Genomic DNA, 14,692 nt, shown 5'->3' with positions numbered 1-14,692 from the left:
GAGGCTTATCTTTAATTCGTTGCCCTTTACAGGCAAATTAAATTTGACCATGTCACGTTCTTCTGTATCTGAGCTTTATCCTTGGTGACAAATGGGTGACAGAAATATTTTGTCAGCAAGTTTCTGGCCACTGAAACAGTAAGGTCACCACACTCTGTGAAACATTACTCACTTATGCACGTCTGGAACCTCACAAACTGATTTCCAGTTGCTGTACTGTAGGCAAAGTTAGATTTTATTTCACAAAATTATGCACCTAGTAAAGGAATTCCAAGAAAAACTTTTGATAGCTTTTATTTGCTTGTGTTTTTTACTTTATTAGACTTTATTTCAAAACCCAGTTGAGATTACATTAACACAGAAGTACCATAAGGACATCAGTGCACAGAATACAAATCAGCTTTCTCTGTATTAAAGAGGAGCTCTAGAACACACATAATCAGCTTCAGTCAGATGCTTCTGGTTTGCATGGGGGAAAAACTGATTATTTTACTAAATACATCTAATTTTTTTTTCACAGCTAGGCTAAAACATTAAAAGAAAACCAGGTACTTTTTCAAAAGACTTCAGCTGTGCAAAAAACTTTACGGTTTTCAAAATGGTAAGATTTACTGGGCTTCCATCAGTATTATTTCAGGTGAAACACTGATCCAAGAATAAAGACACTTAACTGCAGTGGAATTTCTGAAGAACACCTCATAAGCCAACAACACATTTTGTATCTAGTCCTAAATCCCTTTCTGCTCAGTCAAATAAAAGAAAAATGATTCCTTTGGCTCTGAACAAATCTCTGAAGGGAATTCACATGGGGATTCACATAGGGATGCTTGAAGGGAAATGGTAAGCAGACATTTAAATCTGTTTAGCATCAGATCAATAGCAGGTCCAATATCTGAAGTTACAGGATATGTCTGCAGAATCTGGGACAGACAAGATCTACCAAGATTAAAACAGAAACTATATGAAAAAAAACCACCAAACATTTCATTATCTGCAGGTATAGATAGTGTTCTTGGAGGCCATTTTTTCTTGTTTTGGCTAGAGATTTTTATGAGTAAAGTATTTTGCCTTCAGCTGTGTCTTCCACTGAACTGGTTCCAGTACTTTTCCTCACAAACACTTCACAGCACATGCCAAGAGAATCCCGTTACAGCTGATATGGAATGTTAGAGAGCAAAACCAATGTTCCTACATCAGTCTCTGAGATACTCAGATCTCTCTGTGAGCAACTGAATGTTTATAGTTTAATAAAGTGACTGAGAAACAAAATGCTGGCTGAGGAAGTGATTTAAATTAGGAAGAGTGTAACAGAGCCATTGCTGAAACTACTGAGAACAGCCCCCTGCCTTAACATTCCCATCTGTGGCTTTCTCTGGATTTTACTTCAAATCTTTAACCATTCGAGTGAGAACACAACACGGTAAACTCCACGTCAAAAACACTGTCAGGACAAACCAGTGTGCGCGTTATTAGGCTGTGACCTCCCATTTGACCAACTCAGGCACCCCAGCTGTCCCATCTGAGGATCCTGAGGGCCTGGCTGCTCCTACTTCCAGTGGATCTTCCCGGCTTCCCCCACCCGCACGGCGCCGCTGGCCACAAGCTGCAGGGCAGCGGGGAAGGCTCGGTGCTCGGCCTCCTTCACCCTTTCAGACAAAGTCTCCACCGTGTCACCAATCTGCACTGGAACCGCCTCCTGGAAAATGATTGCTCCAGCATCGACCTCCTCCTGTAAAAGCAAAAGCCAGAAAGTCTGTGTGGCTGAAAGAGGAGAGAGAAGGGGGGGGGGAGCCTGGCTGTACGGCAAGGAATGTAAATCCAGCTGCCTTCAGGGATCTGCTTAGCATTACACTGTGACAGGAAACATGGATTTGGGATAATGCGAGGAGAGCAGGGAAGACGCCAGGGCTGAGGCTGGGCAGTGAGGAACTAACAGAAGGGCAGGGTTCAAAGTAAAAGAAGAAGTAGTAGTAGAAGAAGTGGTGGATTCTCTGTCCCTGGAGATATTTAAAAAGAGACTGGATGTGGCACTCAGTGCCATGGTCTGGTAACTGCAGCGGTAGTGGATCAAGGGTTGGACTTGATCATCTCTGAGGTCCCTTCCAACCCAGCCAATTCTATGATTTTATGATTCTAAGAGCCAGGCAGAACATCAGTGAGCAGCACTGCTGCTACAGCAAACAACAAAAGCTGTGTTAGCTGGGGACATGATGGGCTGACTTGGACAAAATGATGACATTTCAATTCAAAGGAGTGAATTATCCAAGCTGTGGCACAGGGTGGGACAAGAGCACCCAGCAGATCTTTCTTTTGCATGTTAATGAAGCAGATCCCTGCTGTTTAGTTGTTGTTTCTCAGCACATTGTCAGACAGAAACCCTAAGTCATATCATGGGGAAAGGAATGGAATTTTTCCTTCTATCTGGAAAAACAATTTTTGTCTCTTTTTCCACAAGAAAGGAAAAATAGAATAGATATCAGGAGTAGTAGAAAATGGGAGGATAATCTGAAGAATGTAGTAGAGGAAGGGAGCCTAGTTACTGCCACTCCTGAGAACTGAACAATATGGAAAAAATGCTCCCTGTACTGATGAAAATGTGCATCTTCCAAGCTGAGAGATCGGTGGCTTTTGTTTTCTTATTTTCTGACTTCCATAAATTCCAGAGTTTCTCCTCTGCTCCCACAAACACTAAATTACTTCTTAACAAATCTAAACTTCTCATGCCATTACCAGTGTTGTTTGGTTGTTGTTTTTTTTTTTTCTTGAAAGCAGCAAATACGGAAGGGTGAGTGATAAAGTCTAAGAAGTTGGTGCTGTGTAGAAATGATGATTTTGGGCCAGCCAAGGCCTTTCATGAACTCACATTCCCACTACAGTGGATGGAAGACAGCAGCAGGATGCTTATGGAAGAAGTTACATTAGGTAAATCTTAAAGTCCTGCATAGCTTATTAATTTCCTGTTCCTTCTCCAGGGACAGCAAACTAAAGCACTATATAGTCCAATAATGTTATGAATTAACAAAGTAGAAAATGTAACCAAATGTGATGATATAAGGGTGTTCCATGCAAGCTCTGAGGTGAAAATCTTAAGACTAATTAATTATGGAGTTAAAGGGCAGAAGAAGGAAGTACTTACAGCTACAAAGTGTACAGTACAGCCTGTGACTCGGACTCCTGCTTGTAAGACCAATTTGTGGGCATTTGCTCCCTTAAAAGAAGGCAGTAGAGATGGGTGGATATTCAGTATTTTCCCTGGAAAATTACAAGTGAGATAATTGTATTTTAGTATTCACCTTTACTGAGTGTTCAAAGCACCATAATCAACAGAAGAACAAAACACATTTGTGAGAAAGATTTTTTGTGACTTTTGCAAACGCTTGTTTTTTGGTGATACTGACAGATAAGCAGCCCAAAGCATTTCAGAATGTCTTCCTATTAATAAATAAATAAATAATAGAATCACAGAAAGTTAGGGGTTGGAAGGGACCTCGAAAGATCATCTGAGTCCAACCCTCCTGCCAGAGCAGGGTCACCTACATGAGGCCATGTAGGAAAGAGTCCAGGTGGGTTTCAGATGTCTCCAGGGAAGGAGACTCCACAACCTCCCTGCGTAGCCTGTGCCAGTGCTCTGGCACCCTCACAGTGAGAAAATTCTTCCTTATACTTATACAGAACTGCCTATGCTCCAGTTTATAACCATTGCCCCTTGTCCTGTTGTTAAGTCACTCACTCCTGAGAAGCCAGCAATCAGTTACAACTAATTGTATGGCTATAGCATAGTTCTCCAGTGACTAACAATGATTAATTTTTTAAATGTGGCTGTCCTTTCCCTCAGCATTTCGTTCTTCTCATCTTTGATCACAAGCACAATCTTCTTTCTTACAAACTCAGCACAAAAAAGAAACTTGCTGCCATTTCAAATGACATCACAGACTCGTCCGTGACAAGGCTAAAATTCTTTAGCCTGGACTTCTCCTCCACACCTGTTTTGGCTTAATAATAGACAACAGCTGCTCATATAGGAGTCCTTCTCTCTGCCCTTCTGAAAAGCATGTCTACCACTAGTACTTTCCATGTGGAAAGTTGGCTGAAGGATTCTGAAATCGATAAGGTAACTTTAATGCTCAACCAGGTGCAACCACAGTTACAACACCGGGAAGCCTGTAGCTTGTGTTGATTGCCCTTAGAAAAGAAAGCAAATGCCTGAGCTCCTACCTAGCTGTAACGTGCAGGAGGGTGGCTGCCTGTAACCTCAGGGTCTCACCACTACAGCAATGTAATGGTTAAACCACAAGAAAACCTCCTTTCTTCTGGCAGACTTCCCCCCATCTGCTCCCAATATATCTGTGACAAATTCACCAGCCCATTCTGGGTCAGCATGAAGTCAGAAGGTGCTTGACAGCCCTAGATCTTCTTTTAGGTTCAGTAAAAACACTTACAGGATTAAAAAAAAAAAAAGTGGCCATCGGTACTATTTATAACACAGTGTGCTGTGCCCACGCTGCCTCTGTGTGCCTCGTGTTTAGGCAGGCTGTGTGACACCAGGATCCACAGAACACCACCTAAATGCCAAGCAGCGAGACTGAGCTGACAGATGCTGGCCGAGGCAGCCCAGTACCAAAATAGAGGCTTGTGATTTCCTCATGTGAAGGGAGGGCCATTTCTGGCAGCATGATGTGAAACCTGCACTCTCACCCCAATTATCTCATGCAGTTATTGACCTGTGCAACTTAAAGAGGCAAACGTATTGACTGATCTTTAACAATATCTCAAATGTGTTTTGGATCCCCAAAATACCCCTCCAGCATCTCTCCACTTGCTGCTTGAGCAAAAAAAAGTATTGTGGTGAGCTGCACTTCTGTCAGAATTTCCCCAGTTTCTCAATAGAGTGCCATTAGAAACTGCTCTAAAGGAAAGTAGTTTTCTGTTTGCTTGATTCTATTTTTTTTTTTTATTTAAATACGTCCTTTATGTTAACATTCAAAATAAATATTTCAGGGCCATTAAACAAGATACTTTCACGACTAACTTCACACCTTGTTATGACCTTGTGACTGCAGGAGAAAGGAAAGGTAACAGCTTTTAAAAGAGAAGCAACAAGAATTGATTGTAATGGGACAGTTTAGGTTATTCTGACTGGGTCTGTGTTTTACAGCAGGCTCCTGTTAGCTGCCACAGATCTCTGAGCTGAAGTGAGTGTTTGAGCTCACATCTAAGACCTAACTGATGGATACTCTTGTCAGAACTCAGGTAGGTTTCTGCTTTCAAACTCAGTTCAGGGCTGGACCGTTAAAACCATGAATTAATCAGTGCAGCCATCCAGTACTGAAGAGAGCATCTTTTGCTCTCAGGTCAGCCATATGTGCAACACACGTTCTGCACTGTGCAGGGCAACCATCACAGCTGGAAGTGGCATCCCTAAATCAGAGGAAACTAAGCTCATCCTTTATTTGGACAAGATCTTTGCACTAGTAAAAATACTTTTCTGTCCCCTACACAGATACTCTACTCAAAACACATCTTTCATAGTGAAGATGCCTCTCTCCTAACTACAGATTTCTACAGCACAGACATTTATGTCTTCATCTTCTGGACTTCGTAATGAATTGAGAGAAACAAAACCAGTTCCTCTGACTTACTTCACTTGACAGCTTTAGCATAAAATGAACTGCCTCCTAAAAATACCTATTTTGCTCCACTCATTTTTTAAAGAGAGGTTTGAAAAATTGTTCAGGTGTTAAAGGTCTGTGTTATAGGTACACTCAGGGTAACACCCAGGGTAACACAAAGTCACTGTGTGAACAACAAAGGCCACCCAGAAACCTGTAATGTATATAGGCTGACCAGCCTCTAACTGGTAGGTATGAGGAAAAACTGGTTTAAGTAACTATGACTGAACCCAAAGCAGAGCAAACAGGGAGAAGAGCAGCTGCCTCTGTGTGATTCAGGACCCCCTAAAAGAAACTGAGCTAAGAAGATGAATTTAACAGCTGGGGGAGGGAGAAGTGAAGTGTGTAGAGGTGTTACCAGCCTCTAACAAAAACCTGGAACCACTGTAGAAGATAACCAGAGGGGAGACACTGTGAAAACTTTGGACAAATAAAAGCTGAATCTGCCTGTGAACCTACCCACCCTCAGATTCAGACAGGTCTTGGGAAGTCTAACCAGAAACACAGAATCATAGAATCACCTGGGTTGGAAGGGACCTCTGAGATCATCAAGTCCAACCCACTACCACCGTGGTTACCAGACCATGGCACTGAGTGCCACATCCAGTCTCTTTTTAAATATCTCCAGGGACGGAGAATCCACCACTTCCTGGGGCAGCCCATTCCAATGCCTGATCACCCTCTCAGTAAAGAAATTCTTTCTAATGTCCAACCTAAACCTCCCCCGGCACAACTTGAGACCTCTTATGCCCTCTTGTCTTGCTGAGAGTTGCCTGGGAAAAGAGACCAACCCCCTCCTGGCTACACCCTCCTTTCAGGGAGTTGTAGAGAGTGATGAGGTCTCCCCTGAGCCTCCTCTTCTCCAGGCTGAACAGCCCCAGCTCCCTCAGCCCTTCCTCACAGGACTTGTGCTGGATCCCTTCACCAGCCTGGTTGCCCTCCTTTGGACCTGCTCCAGGACCTCGATATCCTTCCTGAACTGAGGGGCCCAGAACTGGACACAGGACTCAAGCTGTGGCCTCACCAGGGCTGAGTACAGGGGCAGAATCCCTTCCCTGGACCTGCTGGCCACACTGTTCCTGATACAGGCCAGGATGCCATTGGCCTTCTTGGCCACCTGGGCACACTGCTGGCTCATTGGCCTTCTTGGCCACCTGGGCACACTGCTGGCTCATGTTCAGCTTCCAGAAGGCCAGCAGGAACTTGTTAACAGGAACTGCACATCTCTGCTTAGTTTTGCAGCTTTGTGCGCAGCCAAGGCAGCTCATCTCTTAGGGGAAGGAACTCTCAGTGGCTGGATGCACCCCTCCCCAACCAACACTTAACTGCCTAGGTAACAATTTGCTCTGTATCTCATGTTAGCAGGGGCCTAAAGTTTTCACAGCCTTAGCTTAAAATATTTTCTAATAACTCAAAGACCACAAGATCTGTGTCTGCCCTTGGCCTCCTTAAACATCTGTGGAAATGGCAGAGGGAAGAGGAAAAACACTGTCTTTCTCTTTCTCATCCTTTTTCTTACAAGAAGGGAAATGTCTAGTTTCCTGCCAATCCAGAATTAGTTGTAGTCTGTATTCTATATTCTGTATTTTTGCAATTTTCTTTTTCCTGGGGCTAGGCTATAAAATTATTTTTTTTCTTTTTGTAATTGAATACACTACTATGCTGTGCTTACCTTCCCATTTTTTGACAAAAGGACCTGACAGTATTCGCATAAATCCAGCCAGACAGATCAGTTCAACTGAGAATTCCTCAAGGACTTTATCAACTGCACTGTCAAATTCAGTGCGACTTCCAAATGATTTATGGTCAATAACCTGTGAAAATCCAAAAGATGAAGAAATATGGATATAGTGTTACTTTAATTGAAATGCCTTTAGAGCACTATGAAGTGATACCCTGCAGTAATAAACAAAAACCAAATAAACCTCCATGTGTAGTTTAAATTAGGTGCACATACACAGCAAGAAGAGCATTTCATAAATGCATGCAGCTAACAGACAAACATGCAGACTTTATTCCTATTCACACAGAGCAATCATCAGAATAAATAAGGGGTTTCTTTTACTAGGCCTCCAGCTGTAGGTCCCAGTATCTGAACACAATTTAACAACCTCCAAATGTAAGTGGTTAAGATCACCTAAAGTCTGAGAATTATTTCACTCAATTTAAGGCCTCTGATAGTTTTAAGCAGGTGAGCCTTGCAAAAAACTGTATTGCAAAACCTCAAAGGAAAGGCTAATCACAAGCTGGCAAAGCAGCCCCTACTGCAAAAGGTCACTATAACCAAGTATTTTCCATCCAGGCTACATTGCCTAATTTAAACAGGAAGAAGGCAGTGTTGTGTAAACATCCACAGCCTTATAAATAAAAATACCTGTTAATCCCTACCAGATATACCACAGTGGCACATTTAAATATCACAAAGTAGTTCTGAAAAACCAGAGCTGATTAGCTGAAAAGCTGGCAGAGGGCACTAGAAATAGAGCCCAGCTCAACACTGGGCTGAATTCTGCTGTGAACTACAAGGTAGTAAGTGACAAAGCACATTCCCCTCTGTGTCTCTGTGTCATGACTCACTTTCCATCTTAAATATCAAGATCATAATCTCTCCAAGGCTGTATTTTTTTTTTTTGTCCTCATTGTATGTTTGTTCTTCACTCACATACTACAGACATACTTTAACTTGTGATCTTTGTATCCTCCCAAGCAAGAGACAGCAACAGCACTAACAAGCAGATCCTGTGACTATCCCAATTAATAGCAAAGCTTGTCCTGGGTTCAGATCTTCCATATGCCTGTAGTTATCAGTGAAAAGGGACTGTAAAATGCTACAAAGTCCGAGCAGTGGCATTTCACATCTGTAATACAAATAAATGGCTGCACAAAGGGCAAGGCAACACAGAACTGGTTCCAGTGACACTGAGGAAAATGTGGTTTGCTCTGAGTGAGTCCTGGAGAGTTCAAAGCAATACCCAGGGAGTCAGTGGAAGGTCCCACTGAGTTTGACCTCTCTATTTCATTCAAGTGAACTATCATGTCTGTTTTGCATATAATTTTAGAATTAAAAGCAGATAAAAAGAGTCTGTTACTCCAGTGCATTTCAAATGCACTTCAGTTAAATAAATGGCAAAGTTTCAACTGTAACCATGAAAGTTTTGTGCAGGTTTAATATAATGACTGTTCCCAAACCCACCAGGATTATTAGCAACATCTCTGAGAAGGGAAAAGAATTTTGCTTCCCATTTGAGGTAGTTTGCCCAAGGACACAAGTTCATGACAAAAAAATGAAAAAAAAAAAGCTAAAGGCTTCCTGTCAAACCATCTCTTACCCTAGTAAAACTCATTATCTCAAAGTACCTTCCTGCTATAGTCAGAGCTAATGATAGCTCATTTTAAAAAGATAAGAAATACTTACCCTTGTAGGAATACCAGCTTTTTCAGCTTTCCTTAACCCCTCCACACCAGCTTTGTTAGAAATAACAAGGATTATTTGTGCAAAACTGGTGGACTTCTTTGTGCTATTTATGAGGGCTTCCAGGTTTGTGCCTATGAGTGAAAAAATAATTAATTACTTTCAAGTCTTTCCTGAAAAATAAATACAATTAATAGAGTTTTACACAAGCAGCAATATGGGTGAGACGCAATCCAAACCCCACTGATGTTAATAGCAAACTTTTTTTTTTACTAATTTTACTGGGAGCGGAATTTGACAGCTGGATTCTACTATTTAAATTTCTATTCTATTTGACAGATAGTAACTTTACGAGCAAGTACATTTTGAAACTGTAATTTTTGGCATTGGAATGATGGTGTACATTTTAGCAAGTGAGACTACAGGAACCCTGGAAGATCCTATAGGGGAAGAAGAAATTCTGGTCTATTTGTGAAAGAACCTATAGTGTTCTATAACCTATAGTTATAGGTTGCCTGAACGCAGAAACATGCCAAAATTTGTAGATCAAATGAACACAGATGCAATTCATAGTCACTTTGCAGAGGAGTTTAAAGATTGTTGTTTGTGACTGAAATTAATCCAAAGGCAAAATCTATTCTGCCTATTTGTTACTGAAAGCCTGTTAGAAGCCTATCAGGACTTTCAGAGATTTTGGATCTGAGCTGAAGTTTTACACTGCAGTAAAGAATATAAATTCTCACCCGTTCCAGAGATGAGGACAGCAACCTTCACTTTGTTTGTCTGGTTTTTGCCTTGGATATGGCTGTGCAGAGACAGTGATCTGTTTGCTTGCAAGGCTTGAAGCATATTATGTACTTGAACACGTTCAGAGCCTGAATATGTACAAGGAAAAAAACCAAACCCAACATGTAAATAAAGGGAGAAACAGAGAGGAGAAAAGACCACATGAAAAGAGATTAGTGGCACTACTTTACTTCTCATTCTTTGTTTATAGTTCTGGTAACATCTGACATTGCTAAGCACACATTCTATGAACAAAGACTGAATTTGTGAGGACTCCCTGTTTAATACCTTGTGATAAAAACCCATGGAGGTGACAAATAAGATATTTGCAGCTAACCTCCATGGAGACCCACCAGCTAAGGAATTTAGATCTGGGTTTTTGCATTGAAAAGAAAATGAAAATCTAATAACCTTTTTGCAGTGAGACAACTTTCCCAATGAGCCAGGCTGTCTCCTGCCTCTGTACATCCTTGAGGACCTGCTGAGCCAGCTCCTTCTGAACTATCAAGACTGCACCGATCCCACAATTAAATGTTCGAGCCATTTCCTCCTCAGAGAGGTCCCCTTCTCTATGGAGCCAGCAAAAGATTTCAGGAATCTTCCACGTAAGAGCATCTGAAGGGAATCGAAAACACAAATGAAGAGTGGAAATCACTACCAATGGAAAAAAAAATAATTACTAGAGCATCAAGAGGGAAGATCTGGGTGAAAAGCCCAGGAACAGTCCCACAGCAGCACTAGCTTGAGTGAAATCAGCTTCCATGCACAGGAATAGGGTGTTTTTTTCCTTCCTTACTGAAAAAGTGTTGGAAGTAGAAAGAAGTGTCACTCTGGGAGGAAATAAACCACTCTTGCTCCTATGTTTAATCTGTCAAGCAGTAATTCAAAGCAGGCTGTGAGGCAGTCTTTGGAAAATCCTCTTCATGAAAGTGACAACTCTGCTTCTAGAGGAACTATTGTACCAGAAGGGCAGCCTTAGAAACTGTCACAACAAAAGTCTCACACTGCCCCCAACCCCAGCAAGGTAAAGATGGTTCACAGCAGCATGAGAAATGTTTCTGGACAAGCCACTAAAAGAACTCTGAAGACAGTGTGTTTCTTTCTCATCATGTTATATTTTAAATTGTATTAACCTCATTTATACATACTAGTATCTACTGGGGACCACTGTTCAAAGTCACAAGTGTAAGAAATATTTACATGCAGTTCTGGGGTGCAAAACTCAGTCTTAGCTCCCTTACTTTATTCTACAGCCCAATGAGCACTGCATAACCTATAGTAAGTCAATTACCTTTCCCCACTACACTTTCTCCTGAGGTGAAATACTCCTTCTAGTATACCTGATGAGATTTTGGTGAGGATTAATTAAGGTATGTTGAATAGCAAGAGACATACTTGAGCTAGTAAGCATATTTGCTAATCAAAGACTTCACGGGTAGATTTAGGTTAGATATTAGGAAAAAATTCTTCACCATGAGGGTAGTAAGACTCTGGAATAGGTTTCCTAGGGAGGTTGTTAATGCCCATCCCTGGCAGTGTTCAAGGCCAGGTTGGATGAAGCCTTGTGCAACCTGGTCTAGTGGGAGGTATCCCTGCCCATGCAGGGGGGGTGGATCTTGGTGATCTTTTAGGTCCCTTCCAAACCCAACCGTTCAGTCTAAATCAATCAATCTAAAATGCTGAAAGCTCACTTTGGGATGCTTTAAAATTTTTTGCAAATATGGATAGAGTTTCCTTAAAAATCCTGTCCAGAACACCATCAGGGGAAGCGACCTCAATGAGCAGCAGTTTGAAGAGGACAAAGTGTTTTGACTGGCTCTGTTTCAGGCACAAGGAGAAATTCAGCAACAATGAAGAAAAAGTCCAAGTTACTGCTAGACAGGCAAACCTAGCTCTTACAGTGGAAGTCACCTGACATATCCCCATGTACACAGCTTCCCTCAATCCATATTAACATGCAGCTATTTTTACAGTTTTTTTTTTATCTCACCTAAAACGACACCACAGGAATCTGGGAGAACTCTTGGGATGTTTTCCAGCAAGCCCCCTCCAGTGATGTGGGCATAGGCTTTCACATGGCCTGAGCGAAGGACAGGCAACAGAGTCTTACTGTAGATCTTAGTTGGGGTTAACAAGAGATCTCCTGTAGATGAAACAGGGTGAAAGAAAACCAGTTACATCACAGAAAGACATGTTAATCAATATGAAATTGAGGAAATCTCAAAATATTAATTTGCTGGATACTAATGAGTATTACAGAGCAAACCACAACGTTCTACCCTTTTTAGCACAGAATTAGTTATTTATTCCCATCCCTTAATTTTTTCCTGCTTTTGTGATGGGAAAAAAAAAAGACTAGAGTATGTTCAAGAACAGAATAATTTTTTTAGTGCCTTAGATAAGTAACAAAAGCAAAGTCACAGAAATAACAGTTGTGTCACACCTGCCCATTCAGAAGTTCCAGTTCTAATGCAAAAAATGGCATTGTAAGTGGTACCTAGTGTCTGGTCGCCAGACATTCCAACTGGAGAAGAGAAATCAAATGATGACTCTTCCACAATCTTCCTTACAAGGCTGTAGCCATTGCTGTGAACCCCAGAGGAAGCTACTCCAATAACCACATCTCCATCAGCAATTCTCTCCAGCTGGGGCAGCATCTGTCCTCGCTCCACTGCACCAACAGCAAAGCCAGCCAGATCATACTCTCCAGGTGGATACATGCCTGGCATTTCAGCAGTTTCTCCCCCTGTAAGAAGCAAAAAGAGAGAAAGGGGGTGTTGGAAAAACATTGGGACCAGTAGGCGTGTAATTTTTTCAAAGTTTTAAACTCATAAGGCACTAACAGACTAAGTTTTTTAATCAGATAAACAAACACTAAAAAGAATCAGAACCATATTTGTCACAGGCCTTTCAATTGAACAAGCAATAAAAAATTGGGAAAGAGCTTTCCCTCCCTCACTGACAAGTGGTATCACATTGCTGTGCATTCACATCTTAAAATCAAAGCATGTATTTAGTGCTTCATATTTCCAAATCTCTGCCATGAAAAACATATAAGAGATAAAATAAATCCCTACATGGGCATCGAAGGAACAACATAGCTTTTAGTCTCACTTGCCTTCATGAAGAGTTGGCATCCAGCACTATCCTGTCTGCCTCTCCTAGCCATCACCATTATATCACCAATTCTGATTCAATCTAAGGGTTGTAGATTCTTTTGGGAGCACACCTCTAAAAGAGCACCTTTCCTACCCATTTCTGCAGATGAACTGTTGCCTAGGCTATTACCTTGTATCTTGATTATTAGACATCCTTTGGTTCTATCCTTGAAAACCTTATTTTATCTGGCTGACCTCATTCAAAGTGCAGTCTAAAAAGGTAATTTTCCCAGCCTGCAGAGAAATGCACATCACTGTTCACACATTTTCTCTACACACACACATACCACGCTGGCTGCCCTTCAGATATTCACTGCTGAACACCTGGGTTCTGCCTGCCACAGTCTCATTCAGCCTAAAGAGGGGAACTTGCTGTGTTTGGTGCATGAAATGGGCATTGCTGCTCACTTCAAAGTATTCCATACAGGCATTTTCACACTAGACCCTCATACTGAAGGATAATATCCTCACAGTCATCTCATTATTCTCCTTCCAAACTCTCTGCTGGTCATGATGGCTACAAAAGCATACCTGCTGGTGTATCATGAGCTCTGCCCAACATGCTGACCAACTCTCTCTTATTTTGGTTTTGCACTCACCAGGTTTCACAGAATCATAGAACCATAGAATTGGCTGGGTTGGAAGGGACCTCAGAGATCATCAAGTCCAACCCTTGATCCACTCCCGCTGCAGTTACCAGACCATGGCACTGAGTGCCACATCCAGTCTCTTTTTAAATATCTCCAGCGACACAGAATCCACCACTTCCCTGGGCAGCCCATTCCAATGCTTGATCACCCTCTCTGTAAAGAAATTCTTTCTAATATCTAACCTAAACTTCCCCTGGCACAACTTAAGACCATGCCCTCTTGTCTTGTTGAAAGTCGTCTGGGAAAAGAGACCAACCCCCCCCTGGCTACCCCCTCCTTTCAGGGAGTTGTAGAGAGTGATGAGGTCTCCCCTGAGCCTCCTCTTCTCCAGGCTGTTCCCAGGAAGTGTCCCTGGGGGGCTCCAAATTTACCTGAGTGATGGTGGAAGCTGCTCTTGTTATCAGTGCTGGACACTGCCTGATGCCCAGATTCTCTGAAAGCTTTTCCAGGTTCCTACATTACATTGCTGTAATGAACTTTAAAATCAAAATTAATTTGCTTACTTTGGTTATAATCTGTATTTAATAATGTTTGTGCAAAAGCAAATATGTAGATAAGCCCTTCAGTACCCCACTATCAAGTGGTGTCCTGAGCTTAAGGTGGTTGAGGTGAGTATTCAGCTATTGCAGAAATGTAAGCTAGGAATTTAGGAACTTCAAACCTGACTTCTATGGGATCATGTTATGCAAAGACAGATACAATGCTCTGTGAGTGCACAGTGAAATGAAAGTGTGGAGGTGGAGCCCAAACTGAAATTTATTTCAATGATCCAGGCTACAGAAAAGCATTTCCTCTTCAGGTTCAGAGTTACTGCATAAGCCCTGTCCTCTCTTTTCTTAGAGTGCCAAAAATTGGGGGAAGAAATCATGGTTGTTGCATTTATGAATTAGGACTTATTTTTATATTAACACAAAAAGATATTTGCAATTTTGAGAAATTACAACGTCCAAAGCACTTTGTAGTTTTAAAGTCTTGCAATTTTAAATAAAATTATGATATTTCTGCTAGTAATTTCAC

The 14,692-nt window shown here is 41.7% G+C and overlaps 1 protein-coding gene across 10 annotated transcripts in view; it reads right to left on the bottom strand.

Moving 5' to 3' along the window:
* Nucleotides 1-306: 306 nt before the first annotated feature.
* GART (phosphoribosylglycinamide formyltransferase, phosphoribosylglycinamide synthetase, phosphoribosylaminoimidazole synthetase) overlaps nucleotides 307-14,692 on the bottom strand; it is a 42,012-nt gene continuing 27,626 nt past the window's right edge. For all 10 annotated transcript variants that reach the window (XM_071753975.1, XM_071754006.1, XM_071754032.1 and 7 more), the window contains 8 exons: nucleotides 12,365-12,613; nucleotides 11,858-12,010; nucleotides 10,279-10,482; nucleotides 9,825-9,956; nucleotides 9,085-9,215; nucleotides 7,342-7,483; nucleotides 3,137-3,252; nucleotides 307-1,729 (listed from right to left, as the gene is read on the bottom strand). In XM_071753975.1, the coding sequence (XP_071610076.1) occupies nucleotides 1,547-1,729; nucleotides 3,137-3,252; nucleotides 7,342-7,483; nucleotides 9,085-9,215; nucleotides 9,825-9,956; nucleotides 10,279-10,482; nucleotides 11,858-12,010; nucleotides 12,365-12,613 (1,310 nt within the window). In that variant the 3' untranslated portion in view covers nucleotides 307-1,546. The remainder of the gene's footprint in view (nucleotides 1,730-3,136; nucleotides 3,253-7,341; nucleotides 7,484-9,084; nucleotides 9,216-9,824; nucleotides 9,957-10,278; nucleotides 10,483-11,857; nucleotides 12,011-12,364; nucleotides 12,614-14,692) is intronic.

Source organism: Heliangelus exortis, chromosome 1, assembly GCF_036169615.1.
Source record: "Heliangelus exortis chromosome 1, bHelExo1.hap1, whole genome shotgun sequence".
NCBI lineage: Eukaryota > Metazoa > Chordata > Aves > Apodiformes > Trochilidae > Heliangelus > Heliangelus exortis.
The sequence above is the reverse complement of the archived record's forward strand: the minus strand, read 5'-3'. Positions and strand labels throughout refer to the sequence as shown.